Raw genomic sequence first — 18,712 nt, 5'->3', positions numbered from 1 at the left:
CCAAGGGGAGCATATACAAACAAAATAAGATAGGCCCCAAGAGGGACCCCTGAGGTACCCCATAGGTGAGTGGTGCAGAAGGAGAGGACGAGTGTCCAATCATCACCTTAGCTGATTTTAACAACTTAAGATAATAAAAATATAAAAATTAAAAAATAAAATATTTTAAATAACTAAAAATTTTTAAAAAAAAAAAAAATCTAATACAAATCAAGAGTTGAAACATTTAAATTAGCATTATTTTTGGCATAATAAATAATGCTATATTTAATAATGCTGTAAAAGAATTAAATAAAAAATAAAATAATGTTAATTTAAATGTTTCAAAAGTTTACTTGCATTTGATAAGAAGCTGCGTGGGCGAAAATTACATGTAAACAATTTTAAGGCTAATTTGGCTATGCTCATCGCTGGTCTGGTTACTGGTATAGGGCTATAGCCAAGCCGTTAAAATTAGACCACAGATTGCCTCGATTTCACCAGGTGGGCTAAAAGCAGACTACTCGTAGCCCGTCCAATTTAGAGCTAAATCGTGGCTACATACAGACCATGTCTTGAAATGACACTTATATATTTGTAGATATTATTGACACCGCAAACATGATGGGATATCAACCATCTCATGCGCTGCCTGGCCAAAAACTACAGTGAATCAGGTTTGATTATAAGTGGGCTACAGATAGCCGCTCTGACTACGAGCTAAATCATGGCTATGCACAGGCTATGTATTGAACATGTCAAAGAAATGAAACCAAACACCTGGTAAACGCTGCTACTTTGCTTACATTATGGAATATCATACATCTCACTAGTTATTTTGCCAAAAAACGACATGAAACCAAATTCAAGGTTATTTGGGCTAGAAGTAGGTTACACATAGCCGGACTATATCGGGTCTATACTTAACCGAGACGTTGAAATGACGGCTATTGCTTGCTGGGACCACCCAGTTTTACACAAGGTCTACACACTATTCCTTCAGAACATTTCTTCAAAGAAAAAAAAGAAGCTCTCAGCACAATGTTGTATTAGTAATGCTGAGCTGGCAATGATTACACATTTATTATTATTCTAAAGACATCTGGTGAGCGAGAGAGTCTTTCAGTTTGTTTAAACGACTGTGACTCTGTTTATTTTTGCACTACATGTCTCAGATTTAATATATAATATTCATAATATTTCCATGTCTGCTTCAAATGAACGTATATTCAGTACAGTTTAGTTTAAAATCTTAAGCATGTGCCTAATCTGTGTAAGTTACAAGCGCTTTATGTATCCCCCAATTGTAAGTCGCTTTGGATAAAAGCGTCTGCTAAATGTCTAAATGTAAATGTAAAATGTAAATGTAAATGCTGTTTCATTTGACCCCAAAACTGAGGTGATACTAACCAAACATATGAATAATGCATTTCTGTCATTTTACTTCATCATTTATGATATAATTATAATGCACTGCCCACTCTCATTTCATTTTAAACATTTTAATTCAGAATGGTAAACACCTACAGAAGAACTGGCATCTGTATGTCCTTTGGATTAAGTAGAACAATAAACATTTCTTCTAATGTTTGTTATTTATTTATTCATTCATTTTGTATGACTTGTATTTTCTGCATTTGGTTACCTAACTAGTAGGCCTACATTTAAAAATGATAGGCAAACAAACAATAAGAGTCTGGTGTGTTGGAGGTCAGCAGGTTGTTGTATCCGCGTGAGCTCTTGTGTTGTGGAGTGTAATGAAGGCATCAGGTTGCTGTTGGACAGGGGTCAGCGCTCACGTATACACATTCCTGTGGGATTTGATGGCTGGGGAGTCTTTAAACTACTTAACAGTGCCAAATCATATTTAAAAGCTCGTCAACCATCTCTCTGTGCTTTAAGATACAGAAATAAAACTCAATCATGCACAAAGTCTCAGATTACATGTGCACTATACACCACAAAACAAAAACACATCATATAACCTACAACAACAAAGCTGGTTTGCTGGTCAGGCTGGTTTGTTAGCTGGTGTCAGAGGGGTTTTCACGGAGACCAGCTAGAACAGCCAAGGACCAGCATGGGTCATCATAGAGGCCATCTTAAACCAGCTAAAACCAAATGACTACCACACCAGTTTTAGGCTGTCATTTATTTATTTATTTATTTATTCCATTTCCCCGACGTAAACCCTATAATAACAGGGGGTTATTACCCATTTCAGGGGTAAAATACTTAATAAATAAAAATGTGTTTATTTAGCCAAGCAGTTTCTACTTTACATTTTTCTTTTTCTTTTTAGTTATTCTATTTACTCTGCCCTATTTAACTTCTATATTGTCTGTTTATGTACTGTACGTGGTTGATTTGAAAATGTCGCCAAATTGTAGTGATGTAAATAAAACTTTCTTGTTGTCATTGTTTTTGTGTGTGTGTGTGTGTGTGTGTGTGTGTGTGTGTGTGTGACGCGTGACGCGTTGAGCGCGCACAGCCATGATCTCGGCACTGTGTTGAAAACATGGACTCCAGTTCTCGTCATTTAACACTGTTTTACATCGTTTTTCTGACTCTTACGTGCCATGTGGCGCTAGAAGAGGACACTGCCGGTGAGTAGTTTGCTTTAGCGAGTGTTTGATCTGTTTAGTGTTTAACGCAAAGCTCGTGGCTGTTTGGTTTGTTTTATGGCGATGCAAACAACAGTGAAGTTCAGTGCGTACTCGAGTTCATCTGAGATCTCCACTTCTCTCGCCATGAAAAATGCATTATTTTTGAATTATATTTCAAGGTTCGGAAACTAAATGTCAGTTAACTTCTCTTCATGTCAGTAGTTCTGCATCACTGTCACGAGCTTTGACTACTAACTTAGTAAGACTGGAAAAAATCTAGTCATTTGAAAGAGGAAGCTCCACATGTTGTTTTGTTACAATTATCAATACTGTAAAACCGTAATGCATTTCTTAAAGAGCTTTTTGAAGTTTACTGTCATGTTTAACTGGTTTTAGTGACAGTACTTTCTGGAAATATCAGGGAATTGGTTTTCGAGAAATTATGATTTTCTTGCACGCATACGTAATTGAAATGAATTAAGTCTTTATTTTTGAAGTAATAGACTGCAATCTTTAAATCTTTTTATAGTTGTATAAAAAATGAAAACTGTCTTTACTTGCATACACATCCCTATGCTGCCATACGACGTTTGCGCTATATTACAAGTCTTCTGAAGTCATACGATAACTTTAGACGTTATGACATTATCCAAACATCATTAGTTCTTGCCTTTCTTGTTACCAAATGTTATTCAAAACTATTTCCTGGCACTATATTTGATTTAAGAGATAAGAAAACTATTTTTCTTTTTTCAGAACATTTGGGAAATAGTGCATAAGTCATATGGATTACATTTATGCCTTTCTTAACACTCCAAAGAGAAAGGAAAATTTGAAATCGCATCATATGACCCCTTTAATACTTTCTTTACTTTCATGAGTTTTTTTTTTTTTTAGTTTGACGAATGAACTGTTATTTAAGTTCAAAATGTCTTATGTGGTCCATGAAAAAAAAAAATCTGTCTTTGCTGAACTCAAATGCTGCATTACACACTATCACAGCCAGTCTATTAGTGTACACATTTGATGTTCAGTGATTCTGAACCACTGAAATATCACTGTGGGCAGGGCTACTCAGCAAGACATGCAAGGAATTGAACCAAAATTTCATCAAAATGTTCTTTCATTTGACAGCCGGTTCAAACAAAACCTCAAATTTGCATGGAAGAGAGAGCTTTTACCACTTGTTGCCTTAGGACTCTAGTTGAGATGTTAACTTTAAAGTCCTATCTGTACAGACTGTCCTGCAGATGGACGCACGTGGTTGCCATTCAGCCTCAACTGCTATCACTTCGTCCATGGAGAGGAGGATGTTGCCAAAAGCTACTCCATTCAAGATGCAAAAGACATGTGCAGAGGATATGGTGGTTACTTTTTTACAATTTGCAAACTATAACACACTGAAATATCTAAACTTGTGCATTATTTTTATGCACTATATGGTACAGTTTAACCTTCCCTATTACGTTTTTAGATCTCTTGACAGTAAAAAGTGCGGAGGAGAATGACTTCATCGTTAAGTACAGTCCTTCTGTATGGAAAGGTAAAATGAGCGTCTGGCTTGGAATGTACTACGACAGCGATGGTAAGTTTGATTTCCATCCAAAAACATGCCTGCATCTCAAAACCTAGTGATGACCGTCTTTAAACTTCAGAATTGGATATATTTGCTTTTCTAATGCAGTATCTTATTGTGAGCATTTCATCAATACAGAAATAAAAGTTTGTTTTCTTAATCTTTCATCAAAATGAACAGTAATCACCTGCTCCACCTCTGAAACAACTTTCCTTTTTGGCTGACATCAGGAATCCCTTTTACTTTTAACCCCTCCCCCTTTCATTCTGGAAAGTAACACCCACTTTTCAGGAGCCAATCAATTTCCTGAATAAATTCAAGTCCCGCCTTACATTTTTTCCTCATTGAATATTCAGTTTCATTCAGAAGTACATCAGATTACAAAAGTAAATTGGGTTGCAAATACAATTTCATTTTGATTTTAAAGTATTGTTTTTACCAACAAAGTAACATTTTGGTGTGAAATTGACTAGTAATTTAAATATAAATTAGAAATTATAATGAGTAAATGTTTTTTAAATCCATAAACAGGGTTTTCTACAGAATGTAAATTTTTACATGTTTGTATTTTTCTGTGTACATTATTGCTTTTTTGTTCTTCACTATGTAAATCTTATTTAATTGTTTGGGAAGCATTTATACTATTTAATTTAATGTGCAAGTTCTGTTTTATTAACTAAAATATAACTTGCAGATTGAATCAAATAGTAAAATGTTCTAAAAATAAGATATTTTACCCCCCATAAAAAAATAAAATAAAAAAACGAATGCAGTACATGTTTAAGCAGATTATTGGACGTGGTCCAGCGTCTCTACACTGGAATGCAGCTGAACTTGACTAATCTGTTCAAACCAGAGGCCTTGGCAAAGAGTTGTTTACCAGACTGTTGCCTAGTCAGTGCTTTTAGTTGAGACCGTTAAAGGAGAAGTGCTCTGGAAAATCTTCACCAGTCTGTTTGGTTATTTTTGAGCATTATGTCTGGTGTTGCTGACAGTTTGTATAACTTCTAATTGAGTGAATCATGCACACTTTAAGTTTTAAGGGGTCAGTTTATGCAAAAAGAAACATTTTGGCACCCATTTCTCATTCTCATGTTATTCTGAGTTATTCTTTTGTACATGAAATGCAAAATGAAATTTAAGGCAGAATGCTCAAGCTGTTCTTTTAAGCTTGTTCTCAATTCAAATGGTGCTTTTTTAAAAACGCTGTGCAGGTTTGACAACATTGACCGGTTTAAATGGTGAGTAATGATGGCCCTTTAAAGTTGCTCTGTATCTTCAGGTTAAATCAGTATTCCATACACAATATACACGTAAACAGACATTAACTTTCTGAGCTGTCTTCCTCTAGTGCAATTTTCACATGTATCGTCTCACAACACAAGGAAATCCTGTTATTTTAGGGGCTGATCGGGGGGTTTGCGGATTCAAAGAATACATCATCCACACCCAGAGCCCAGATGCTTTCAAGTGAAAACTATAGAAACATATTCCAGACGCCACATGTTTGCATCAGTCTGTTTAGGCTTCATGATGAAAGACCTCACTTGGTTATTGAACAATGAACCAGAGGACAATGTGAACTTTGATCATGTGTTCATGGATCAGTAGGAATGACCTGATGTGACACAGATTCAGGCCAGTGCTGCATTATGTTTCATTCATCAGGTGTTTACATGTGTTTTTATCCCCTGTCAAGCCTAAACATTTGGCTTTATGTCATTAAGGTAATGTCATCTAGGTGAGGTTTTGTTGAAAGTGCAAGAATGAGTTGTGATTGTATTGGAAGCATCAGTTTGAATGGGTTGAAAATGATAACCAAGTCACTCTCCGTCATTGTTTTCCAGCAAAAGCATGTGTATGAGTTATAATTTCCAACTATTATTAAAAATGTATCAATTATTTTTTAAATATAGTTTTTGTTTAGGTAAAGAAAATGCTGTGTTACATGAAAAAAATATTTTTTGACACAGAGAAACTGAGTTTTAAATGAAGATTTGGGAGGAGCTAATCCTGTCAATCATAACGCATCATAATGAATGTATAAACAGCTGCCTGCATCACTACCACTCCAAATCCACACTGTAAAAAAAAATCCGTAAAATTTACGGTAAAAAACTGGCAGCTGTGGTTGCCGCATTTTTACCGTAAAAAATACGGTAGCAACATTTTAGGTTTTACGGTTTTAACTAATGTTAATATACCAACCTTTTGAAGTACTGAAATCTGTTTTGTACCACTGATATCCACCAAATGCAGGTGGTGATGAGAAAGTCACATGATGAACCAAAGCCCATCACAAGCAGCTTTTAAATAATAACATATATAGAAGGTGCACAGTGTCATTCACACAAACACTAAACACCATCATGGTAACACTCATGAAACTGAAATAATGCAATAAACATTCATTTAACAACATTAGGTGTAACACACAACCCTAATGTTATTTCAACAACAAAAAAAACATCAAATTTGAAATGTAACGCAGGGAATTCTGGGAATGTCAATTTACGGTTATTCACTGTAAATTATACGGTCTTTTTCACTTCCAAAAATGGTATACTACCGTAAAATTACATGTAATGTCCAATACAGTTTTTCACCGTATATAGTAGGGGAATTTAACCATTTAACAGGTTTTTACTGTAGCATTTTTACAGTCTTTTACCGTTAAATTGACGGTCATTTTTTACAGTGCACCTTTAAGTCTTAATTTATTGCTAGCTTCATTATTGAGTATCCAGGTTGGCTTTAGTGATCAAGTCGAGTCTTGACATCAAGCTTATGTGTTTACCTTCATTATAACTTGTGAAATATGTTTTACAGTGAAAATGATAGCAAGGCAAGCACAAATCTGAACTATCCTGAACTGATCCTTATTGTTGAGTGCATAATTTATTTTCATGGAGAATTTCTGTGAAATTTGTCTCATTAAACGTCTCTTGCATGTGTCTTGCAGAAGATGTCTTTAAGTGGCATGATGATAACGGCGTGTTGCGCTATAGTAACTGGGAGGGCGGCGGCTCTGATGACACTGATCTGCCTCTCTTGGACACGTGTGTCGTTATTCACTCCAACACAGGGAAGTGGGAAAACGTCAGCTGCACGGATGAACCTGAGAACGGAGTAGTGTGTAAGACGGGTGAGTTCATAGGACAACTATTCCTTTTTAGCTTTTATTATATGTTATGTTTTTGTATTTTTTGTTTTCATTAAAATTGCTGAAAAGTTCCAGTAATTTTTTTGTGTATAGTTGTTTTTTTTTTTTAATATAGGCTTTTTTTTTTTTTTTTGTATAGTTATTTTAGTGTATGAAGTTAAACTAAATGAAAATGACAAATGTAGCTTTGGCAGTTAATATGTTAATAATATATATATTTTTATTATTATAATTTCAGTAAATCTTTATTATATTTTTAAGTAACTAAAATGCAATTGTTTTTTTAGTTAACTATAATAACCATAAAGAACTATAAAGCATTCCATACTATAATTCTGTGGCCTGTTTTTTGGAGGGGCCAAATTACTCAATGTAATTATTGAATACATTAAATAGATTAAAAAAAATAATAATAATAATTAGATACTTAATTAAAACATTTAAAATGTATTACTTATTAAATGACCCAACACATTTTAGCATTTGTTTGCATTCAATTTTTTCATTTTTATCATTGGACTTTCATTTAACCACAAGACAAAAATAACAAAAATTTCACTTTTATTAACAGAGTTACAGTTGTCGGCTTGTCTCTCGACATTAGTGTACTTCACCTTTCAAACTCCTTTTCTTTGGAATTTCTAGTTCTTACATGTTCAAATTTTTATTGATTTATTTTTGAGTAATTTGGCCTTCCATGAATGATGTAATATCATAATTTTGCTAAATTAAAATAAAATGGTACATTTTGTGGAAAGAAAGAACATACTTGAACATGTTTATGGTTTCCAGCGTTATGGAAGGTCAAATTTAGTTATGTTTTGCCCATAAGTGTAATTTGACCTTCAATCTTTGTGATGTGTTTTTCAGAGGCAGTCTGGATAAGCCCACCTAGTAAGCATGATCTTATTTTTGTAATGTTTTTCTTGTGATCTTGCTATAATATCTTGAGTTAAAATTGAGTTTTCTAAGAGACATATTGACCATAATTGTGTTCAAATGAGTTTGAAGCCATCATGATCATTGTAAACCATCAGAAACCATCTTGTTTTTGTGTTGATGATTCTATTTCTTCCTTCTCCTCATCTCTAGAGGGCAGTCCTCTTCTGTCAGCTCTGGTCATCATCAGCGTGGTGCTGATACTGGTCGTTTCTGCAGTGGTTTGGTTCTTTCATCAAAGAAACACCCCAGGCTCATCCATCCTGAACCTGATCGAGTACCATCCGCCCTTCAGATCCCCTTCCTCCGATCAGGCCTGCTTGGTAGAAGCTGAAGAAATCGAGGTGATACCTTAGTGTTTTTCATCCGTGCCCAGGTGAGAATAAGCAGCAGGCGTTCATGGGAGATTGTGAACTCTTCCCTTTTCACTGGTTCCTCAGCGACGGTCCTCACAGAAGAAAACGAGGCAGTCGTGACTCAAATGATCTCTTTCTCTGGGGTGGAATGGAGGACTGTTTGGGGAAATATGATCTGTCTGAATGCCGTGTGTGATATAAATTGCTGGGGTTTTATTACGCAGGACCATTAAGCACACTGATCTTTCCTTCTCCTTGAAGACTCGGCTGTTTAGTGACTCTAGTTGCTTTACTAATATTTTCTGAGCTGCAATTTGTCGCTTCCGTGAAAAAGGTTTCATTGAGTCCTTAAAGCGAATCATGTCCACAGGCTGTTCCAAGCCTGAAAATGTAATCAGAAGAAAATCTACATTTTATTATAATATTATTTTTATTATTGTTATTAAGGAATAATTGGATAATTGATCATTAATTGATTGCAGCTCTTTTTCATAACATACATTTTCATAGACACCACTATCAAGCACCGAAAAGGCCATATATGCTGCCATATATTGTTGTGCACTATAAGTTGATTTGTGTGAGATTTGCATGAGAAACAGACAGAAGTTTCAGTCGTAATTCAGTTGAATTTTGTCCTCATCAGTCATCACAAAACTTTGAATTGTTTGTCAATGTTGTGTGTGCCAAATTCTGTTTCTGTTGTGAGATTCACAAAATAGGAAGTTTTGTCAGATTTCTTCCTTTGCGGTAGGACCAGTACTTATTTTCTGTCTTTCTCAGCTGAAAAGGTTACAAATATGTGTTTGTCACTGCTAGCACTGTATAAGCACCTCAAGTTTGTAGATACAAATACTTCATGATTGCCAATCGCAATATTTTTTAATGATGTTGTAATTATTGTTTTTAGGATTGGATTTGCCACTAACAGTCTTCAGTATCTATGTTGTTATGAATGAATCCAATTGTGTAAACATTAAGGCTTTATTTATCCATACGTGAACAACAAGCCATAGAGAAACTAATCAAGTGTTGGTCTTTCAAAATGAATAAAGACTTGTCAGTCAAACGTTTCAGTTTTCTGTTTTTTAGTGAAACCAAAAACACAACCAAACACACAAATAATTGATATATGCAGAAATACATGCATGATCGTTTTAATAGCTCAGATTTTAATGCTGCTGTAAGCATATTCAGGCTCAACTGTCCTGAGACATGCAGAATGATTAGCAGGCAGTTTCTCCACGTGCAAATAAACAGAAGATGCTGGTTTTGCTGCAGCTGTTTGTGTCCAGATGAGCTGCAGATAAATGTGTGTGCTGGCTGTGTAATGAAAGAGCGATCAGGATGAAGTGGGGCAGCTAATTGAGGGCAGATGAATGACCCTCTGGGGTTTTTATAGATCACTGTCATTGTTCTACCCTGAAAGTGTCAGTTTCGCTCTGTATCTCCAGCTGCTTTGCCTACACTTGTTTGGCCATGTTATGACTGCTGCTGCATTATGACTGCCTGTGCATACACATTTGTATTTAAACCACCGTGGCACGCAATTTGGGGTTGATAATCGACTTTATAGGTTTTTCCTGTGTCCTCAATGTCACATTCCATCCTGCTAGTTATCACTTTCATCAGTTTGGTGGAAAAACCAATATCAGTTTCTTATGAAAACTCAGTATAAGTTTCAGTATCAGTATTAGGTTATACAAGTTAAAAAAATAAGAATTATTTTAGAAGAACACAATAACTCTTCTCAAAACCTAAAGCTTTCTTAAATGTATTTTACTCTTCTTTTTTTATATTATTATAGTATAGTAACATATATATATATATATATATATATATTGTTAGTCTCATTAGAATTTTAATATTTTATTATCAATTAGAATTTTAAATTATTTTAATGCTTTTCAATAACATCTCCAAAGTAGTTGAAAAAAATAAATGGTGAAAATAATAAAAATCCATAAAATATGACTTGTAAGATTCTTTAGGCTTGTTAAATAAATTAATACATTAATTTATTCATTAATTTAAATTTATTTGTTTAGTAATTTATTTGTTTTATTTAAATGTATTTGTTTAGTATTTTTTATTTATTTAAATGCATTGTTTATCTGTCTAGTTAAATGTATTTGTTTATTAACTTGTATAAATGTATTTATTTATTTATTTATTTGATAAATGTATTTATTTATTTATTAAATAGTAAGTATACCCTACAGCTTAGTGTTAGCAGTAATCGATTTCATTTGCCATCAACATAGGCAGTAATTCACCGACAGATGATCTGCAGCCATTAAAGTGCTTTCAAGGTTCAGTGTTTTTGGTGATCAACCCAGATTTTACTGTCCCCTTCTGATCAGTATATTACAGGTTGTCACTGATGACCACTAGAGGACGCTATGACTCATGATATCATCCCTGGTTATAGACTGTGTGCAGGCCAGTACACCAATCCAGTGTTGCCAATTTAGCAATTTTGTTGCTAAATTTAGCAACTTTTCAGACTACCCTAGCAACTTTTTCTTTCAAAAGAACCTAGCAACAAATTTAGCTATTTTTAAAATTAATTTGGCAACTTTTAGCAACTTTTGATAAGTGACTCAAACATTAAAAAGGCTCACATTTACCATTTAAATTACACAAAAAGAGGAAACCAAAGATGCCTAGCAGTACACACATCACGTGAATTTATTTAGCTGCTATTTGCAATTGTTTATTTAATAATAATAATTTAATAATTGTTCAATTATGATACACTTTGTTAGTAGCTTGTAACTGTGATTGTTGATAAGTTACACTGTAAGAAAAATATCTAGAAAAATGGAAAAGGTACAAGTAATTTTTCAGGACATTATCCGTTATCCATTATCTGGTGTAAAAAACACAAAATGCAATGCATAATTTAAAATGCAGGTTAAAAAAAAAAAAACTGGAAAAATCAATACAGAAAATTCCTTCATATTAACACAGTAGACAGTGCCCTATATTTACAGACTTTTCTTAGAGTGTAGCATAATAACTAACTACTAATACACTGCTTAAAAGTATAATTGTTCAGAATGTGTCAAAAGAAACTTGAAATCGTTCAAAAATTTGTAAGTTTTCAATAATTCAGTGTATTTAAAAAAAATAGTTATTTGTATTTTAATATTATATTATGCATTTATAAAATTGTACGTATTTTACGTATATAAAATATATTTTTTTGCTGAGATTTGATGTAGTGACAATTTTGCGTCGTGATTACGTAATTATGTCATCGCACAATGACAACGTAATTTAGCAACTTTTTGCAACAAATCGACCTTCCTTTAGCAACTTCCCCTGAAAATTAGTTGGCAACACTGCACCAATCAGAGAGGAGATTTCAGGCCACTTCTCAGACCTCCTGGAGTTTACAAAATATAGAATTAGAAATAAAGTTATCTGTTATCACCATGATTTTTCAGGTTGAGGGCTTCACATTACCTGTCCAAGTCTGTATGTGTCTAATTTGACTAGATTCAAGAAACAGATGAATTTTGTGCAAAAATATTGTAGACTTTGACTTAGGGCTGCATGATTATGACAAAAATCATAATTGTCGATTATTCCCTTGAAATTGTAATTGCGATTATTAATTACGATTATCACAATTTACATTGAATGATGTTTACACTATTGTTTGATGCAACTGCATGCCGTATTTTTATATGAAAATAAACAAGCTGAAAACACTAACTGAAAAACCTTTAGTGCTTTTCTATAGTATTAAACATCAAATGTCAAATATACATCGGATTGGTTTCTTCTTTAAATTATAAAAAAAGTAAAAATATGAATGGTATTATAATGTTATACTAAAACTAAAACAATGGAAAAACCCTTAAGATAACATGTAGAAAGAAAAAAACATATCTTAAGCGTGCAGATAACATAAGTGGACTTTGAACGATTAATTGCCGCTTTGGACGATTACGTAATTGTGGCATCTATAATTGTAATTGCGATTAGAAATTCGATTAATTGTGCAGCCCTACTTTGACTGGACACATGACCTTTGTTGGTGCGTTAATATGTGGTTGCCATGCTGGTGTTAATATGTGGTTTATAAGGTTTTCTTTGTGGTTGTTAACTTGTTGGTATGTTGCTATGTGGTTGTGAGGAATGGTCATGTGATTGCGAAGGTGTTCTAGATGGTTGTCAGTGTGTTGCTATGGTGCTCCAATATGGTTGCCATGTGGTTGCTAAAGTGTTCTGAGTGGTTGTTGCCCTGTTGCTATACGGTTACTAGGGTGTTCTTGATGGTTGCCAGGGTATGTGTTATGTTGTTATGTGGTTTCTAAGGTGTTTTTGTGGTTGTTGGTGTGTTGCTATGTGGTTGCTAAAGTGTTCTGAGTGGTTGTTGCGTTGCTATGTGGTTACTAGGCTTTCTTGGTTGTTGCCAGGGTGTTGATATGTGGTTTCTAAGGTGTTCTGAATGGTTGTTGGCAGGTTACTATGTGGTTGTCAGAGTGTTTTATGTGGTGGCTGAGGTGTTCTGAGTGATTGTTGGTTTGTTGTTATGTGGTTGTGTTTGTTGATGTGTTTTGGATGGTTGCCAGGGTGTCGTTATTTGGTTTCTAAGGTATTCTTTTTGGTTGTTATTGTGTTGCTATGTGGTTGTCAGGGCTTTGTCGAAGTTGCTAAAGTGTTTTCTTAGTGGTTGTTGGTTTGTTGATATGTGGTTACTAGGGTGTTTTGGATGGTTGCCAGGGTGTTGTTATGTGGTTGCTAAGGTATTTTTATTGTGGTTGTTGGTGTGTTGCTAGAGTGTTCCAATGTGGTTGCCATGTTGGTGTTAATATGTGGTTTCTATTAAGGTGTTTTTTGTGGTTGTTGGTGTGTTGCTAAGGATCCAGTGTGGTTACTAAAGTGTACTGAGTGGTTGTTGTTGTGCTGCTGTATGGTTACTAGGGTGTTCTGGATGGTCGCCAAGGTGTTCTTATGTGGTTTCTAAGGTGGTCGCCGTGATTTTGCCAAGTAAGACATGTTCCTGAGACATCTTTTGTTGATCTTGGATCAACATTAGTACTGTCAAAAAATACAGACTTAACCCAATCCCTACCCCTAAACCTAACCTTTTACATGATTGCTAATACAAAAACCAAATATAAACTGTTTTGTGAACGATTTGAGGAACTGTAACTTTAATCCTGGATTTATGTCATGAGGTTTAGCCACAGTTATGAAGCAAGAGGGGAGACCTGTATCACATGTCTGACTGCTTTACTATCTCCTTTACCACACACATCAAAATGATTGTGTCCAAATGCTATTGTGAAAATGCTTTCAATGGCTGTATTCTTTATATGGAAGAAATGGCTGCAGCTTCTTCATACGGAATACAGCTATTGATCACATTTTCACTTTCCTTTACTCTTATCAATGGCAGAACTCACTAACTTAGTTCAATGGTATGCATACAAAATAATTATGTGTAACTTAATTTCAGTGCAGTTCTTCTGTGCAGTGGACAATGCAAACCATTTTTGTTCTGTTTCATTACAATGCCCTTTATTTTTGTCTATAGCCTATGTAGTGTTTGTCTATATTGTTGTAATGTTTGTTGAAGGAGTCAGGTGAGACTGCAATGTCCTAATATTGCGTGAATGTCATGTGTCATGTGTATTCAAGTGTTGCACAAGAATTGTCCTTTACAATAATTATTTATCCAGCAAACATCAACGGATTGTTCTAATATAAAACATTGCACAGGCAAGAGTGTAATGTGAAACCTTTCAAAAAGGTACGTAGCTAAGGTAACTATTGTTCATCCGTGGTGCTGTCATTTGCTCTTTCATATAGTCTACAAACATACAATACAGCAAGTCCTTCTACCTTCATTCTTATAAATTAGCACAACTAAACAAAACATTTCACAAATATTTTCAGTTCAGTTTATTTGTTATAAATGCAAACCAGAACCTAATGAATTTTAGAGTCTCAGCTAATACCAATGGTTATTAATTATAGCCCTAAATTATTAACTGATGGATATGTTCTATGTATAAATTAATATTGCTTCAGTATTCCTTTATCCCACTAACCCTAACCCTAACCCTAATCCCGTGTTGGACACCTGCTACTGCTCATACATCACCATGACCACACGCGGTCGCCGTGATTTTGCCAAGTAAGACATGTTCCTGGATCAACATCTTTTGTTGATCCTGGATCAACATTACTGTCCAAAAATAGACTTAACCCAATCCCCACCCCTAAACCTAACCTTACCCATAATTTATTCCTAAAATCAGAGGGAAATGATAGCTGATTAACAAGGATGTAGAAGCACCTAATCCAGATTGTAAGCCTAAAACTGACATTTCCTGAAAAGTTATCTCTCAATTCTGACTGGCTGATTGGAATGATGTTCCAGGATCAACAAGGATGTTGATCCAGGAACATGTTGTACTTGGTAAAATCACGCTCATCCACCAACAACCACAAAGAATACCTTAAAAACTACATGGCAATGCCCTGGCAACCATCCAGAACACCCTAGTAACCACATAACAACAAACCAACAACCACTCTGAACACCTCAGCAACCACATAAATACACCCTGACAAGCACATAGCAACCTGTCAACAACCATTCAGAAAACCCTACTAGGGTGTTCTGGATGGTTGCCAGGGCGTTGCCATGTAGTTTCTAAGGTATTCTTTGTGGTTGTTGGTGGGTGTTGACAGGTTGCTATGTGCTTATCAGGGTGTATTTATGTGGTTGCTGAGGTGTTCTGAGTGGTTGTTGGTTTGTTGTTATGTGGTTACTAGGGTGTTCTGGATGGTTGCCTGGGCGTTGCCATGTAGTTTCTAAGATATTCTTTGTGGTTGTTGGTGTGATGCTATGTGGTCACCATTGCTTTGTTATGTGGTTCTGAGTGGTTGTTGTTGGTGTGTTGCTATGTGGTCGCTTGGGTTTTCTGTGCAGTTGCCAGAGCGTTGCCATATGGTTTCAAAGGTGCTCTTTGCTCTGGGTCGTTGCCAGGGTGTTGCCTTATGGTTTTTAAGGTGTACTAAGGTGTGGTTGTTGGTGTGATTTTATGTGGTTTTCAGGGCATTGTCAATTCATAATAAGAATGCAGTTCTTATTTGTGAAAGTTACTAAAGTGTTCTGAGGGGTTGGTGTCGTGTTGATATGTGGTTACTAGAGTGTTTTGGGTGGTTACCAGGGTGTTGCTATGTGGTTTCTAAGATATTCTTTGTGGTTGTTCATGTGAATCTAGGTGGTTGTCAGGGCTTTGCCATGTGGTTGCCAAAGTGATCTGAGTGGTTCTTGTTGTATTGCTATGTGGTTAATAAGGTATTCTTGGTGGCTGTTGGGTCATTGCCTATGGGCTTACATTTCTGCCACAATTCTGCACGCGAAAGATCATAAATTATTAAATACAAGATTAATAGTAGTTATAATTATTGGTCAAATGTGCTTGGAAAAAAATATGATCAGAATATCAACTTGCATAATAATTATGCATGCACTGTATTTTTCCTCTTCTGCTGTCGAGGTAATGCAAGAAATGTTGTGATTGGTTGTCAAGGCAGCCAATCAGAATTTAGCAGCCTCGGTCTCTGATTGGCTGGAATTATGGCACATTGTAACACTGGGTTGTGTTGAGCACGCGAGCTGTTGGCATTTAGCGGGCACAGAGGGGAGGCATCAGGTGAGCAAGCTTTGCACGCGCAAAAGAGAAGGTCTGCACACATCCAAAAACGTATTTTAAATGCAAAATTGATTTCCGTGCGCTCGAACTACTTTTTTCTTTGCGAAACGAACATTTTCTCCACAAACTCAGATCGCGCGTGTGCAAAATACACTTTTGTGCGCTCAAAATATGATCTTTCACGCGCAGAATTGTGGCAGAAATGTAAGCCCATAATTGCCATGTGGTTTATAAGGTGATCTTTGTGATTGTTGGTATGTTACTATGTGGTTACCAGGACGTTGTTATGTGGTTCTGAGTGGTGGTTGGTGTGTTGCAATGTGGTCGCTTGAGTTTTCTGTGCAGTTGCCAGAGCGTTGCCATATGGTTTCTAAGGTGCTCTTTATTCTGGGTGGTTGCCAGGGTGTTACCATATGGTTTATAAGGTGTACTTTGTGGTTGTTGGTGTGATTTTATGTGGTTTTCAGGGCATGGTCATTTCATAAAAAGAATGTTATCTGTGAAAGTTTATGTCTTTTAGTCATGTCATGTGTCCAGTCTGGATCAGGATGTTAAGTGTAAGGAAGCTGCTGATGTCATTGTCTCTTTTTTTCCTAAGTCCACAGTTCTCAGTGCAGGGTAAAAGAGTTCAGAAGAAGTCAATGATGTGCCTCTTTCACACAGATTCCCACAGATAAAACACTCTGCTGTTGGCAGGAACTGAAAGCGCTCACCTTGCACATATTTCTAGAGTTTTATGTTTATGTTGGGTGAATTAGTAATGACTTGTAGTCACGTCAACAATGCCAAACTTAGCTGCAAGATGGAACAAGGATCTATGACCATTAGAAAGACACAAAATCAGATTTTTATTGCACTTGTGGTAAATAAGCAAAACATTAATGACTGTAATTAGGCTTCACACTGCACACAAATCTATTTTTCAAATCCAGTCTTTAGGACTGATTCATTTTGTAAGTAATGAAATCCAATTCATCATATTTCATGTGATATTTTGTTGTTAAGACTACAAACAATTAAACTAAATGAAGTCAGCTACACCAAAAACTGGGTTGTTCCTCATGGAGAAGGCATGTCCTGCTGTTCTATTATGAATCAATTGTGAATTGATGAGAAAGACTGAATATCTCACTGTGCCTTTGTGCTGATGGGAAACACTGTTCTTATCTCTTGCGTGGTTTAGTGGATCATTTTGCAAGTAACTGTCAGGGCAAAGTCCACCTGAAGACACACACACACACTTTAGTTTGTGCTTCCTGCGTTTGTATCCAGTCTTATGAAACCTTAGAAAACACTAGACTTGGTGTTTACGTGTGCAAAACTCACTGTTACAATGCTGGAGAATTTGCCATGTAGTTGCTAGTTTGTGTTAGTATGTTGCTATGTGCTTACGAGGGAGTCCTTGGTGGTTGCCAGGGTGTTGCTATGTGGTTTCTAAGGTGTTCTTCGTAGTTGCTGGTGTTGCTATGCAGTTGTTAGGTTGTTGATACAGTATGTGGCTTTTAATATTTTTTTGTGATTAGTTGTGTTTCTATGTGGTTGCCAGGGAGTTACTAAGTTGTTTCTAAGGTGTTCTTTATGGTTCTTGTTGGTGTGTTGCTAAAGTGTTCTGATTGGTTGTTAGTATGTTGCTATGTGCTTACTAGGGTGTTCCAGGTGGTTGCCAGGGTGTTGTCATGTGGTTGCTAAGTGTTCTGAGTGGTTGTTAGTGTGTTGCTATGTGGTTGCTACAGTGGTCTGTTTGGTTTCCAGGAAATTGTCATGTGGTTGCCAGGGTGTTCTGAGTAGTTGTCGGTATGTTACTATGCTGTTGCTAGGGTTTTGTGGGTGTGAAGAGCAGAAATGCTGTCAGACTGCAGGCAGCTGAGGATTGTTTTGTGATTTGTACTGGTTTCTGGTTTTCCCAGGGTTCAGCCTGCTGTCTGGAGCTCTTAGGACATGACAAAAGCCAGGTCAACAAAGCCTAATTTATTAGAGAAGGACACAATAGCTGCTCTCAGAGAAACGGGCAATGCGGAGGGGAGCCTCCTGCAGAAAAAGACAGAGTCTAACAATAATAATGAAACAATAGACAAACCGAAGTGTTTCCCTTGAGTGACTCGTCCGTTTTTTCTTTCAGATTTCAACTGGGCAGCAGTATTCTTACAAGGGTAAATCTCACAAAAGTGAATCATATTTTACCCCATGATCAAAGGAAAGAATTAAGAAATGTAATTTTGCTTAAATTAAAAAAATTCTAAAATATATTTTTGCTTAAAGAATATAAATCCTTTTTAAGATTTTTGTTTTATTTTTATTTAAATATTCATGTAAATATTCCTTTTTCGGTGCTTTTTAAATGTAAAACTTAAAAATAAGTGCATTTTTCAACAATTTTGTATATGTCCATTTGTCATCATTATGTT

At 35.6% G+C, this 18,712-nt stretch overlaps 1 protein-coding gene across 1 annotated transcript; it reads left to right on the top strand.

The window, feature by feature from the left end:
- Positions 1-2,429: 2,429 nt before the first annotated feature.
- LOC107722919 (CD302 antigen-like) lies at positions 2,430-9,688 on the top strand. The gene is made up of 6 exons (XM_016531417.1): positions 2,430-2,585; positions 3,824-3,949; positions 4,060-4,170; positions 7,124-7,306; positions 8,195-8,218; positions 8,417-9,688. Exons 1-6 carry the CDS (start codon positions 2,498-2,500, stop codon positions 8,617-8,619), a joined length of 735 nt encoding a protein of 244 aa, XP_016386903.1. The 5' UTR covers positions 2,430-2,497; the 3' UTR covers positions 8,620-9,688.
- The last annotated feature ends 9,024 nt before the right edge of the window (positions 9,689-18,712 follow it).

Source organism: Sinocyclocheilus rhinocerous, unplaced genomic scaffold (assembly GCF_001515625.1).
Source record: "Sinocyclocheilus rhinocerous isolate Xijiao unplaced genomic scaffold, SAMN03320098_v1.1 scaffold934, whole genome shotgun sequence".
In the NCBI taxonomy this organism is placed as follows: Eukaryota; Metazoa; Chordata; class Actinopteri; order Cypriniformes; family Cyprinidae; genus Sinocyclocheilus; species Sinocyclocheilus rhinocerous.
Note: the sequence above shows the minus strand (reverse complement) of the source record. Positions and strands in the feature narration are given on the sequence as shown.

Bases quoted from the DNA above. Each gene is read 5' to 3' on its own strand.
- LOC107722919 (XM_016531417.1), top strand. From the start codon at position 2,498: ATGGACTCCAGTTCTCGTCATTTAACACTGTTTTACATCGTTTTTCTG. The intron at 2,586-3,823 runs GTGAGTAGTTTG...CTATCTGTACAG, and splicing joins GCTAGAAGAGGACACTGCCG to ACTGTCCTGCAGATGGACGC. The intron at 8,219-8,416 runs GTAAGCATGATC...CCTCATCTCTAG, and splicing joins AGTCTGGATAAGCCCACCTA to AGGGCAGTCCTCTTCTGTCA.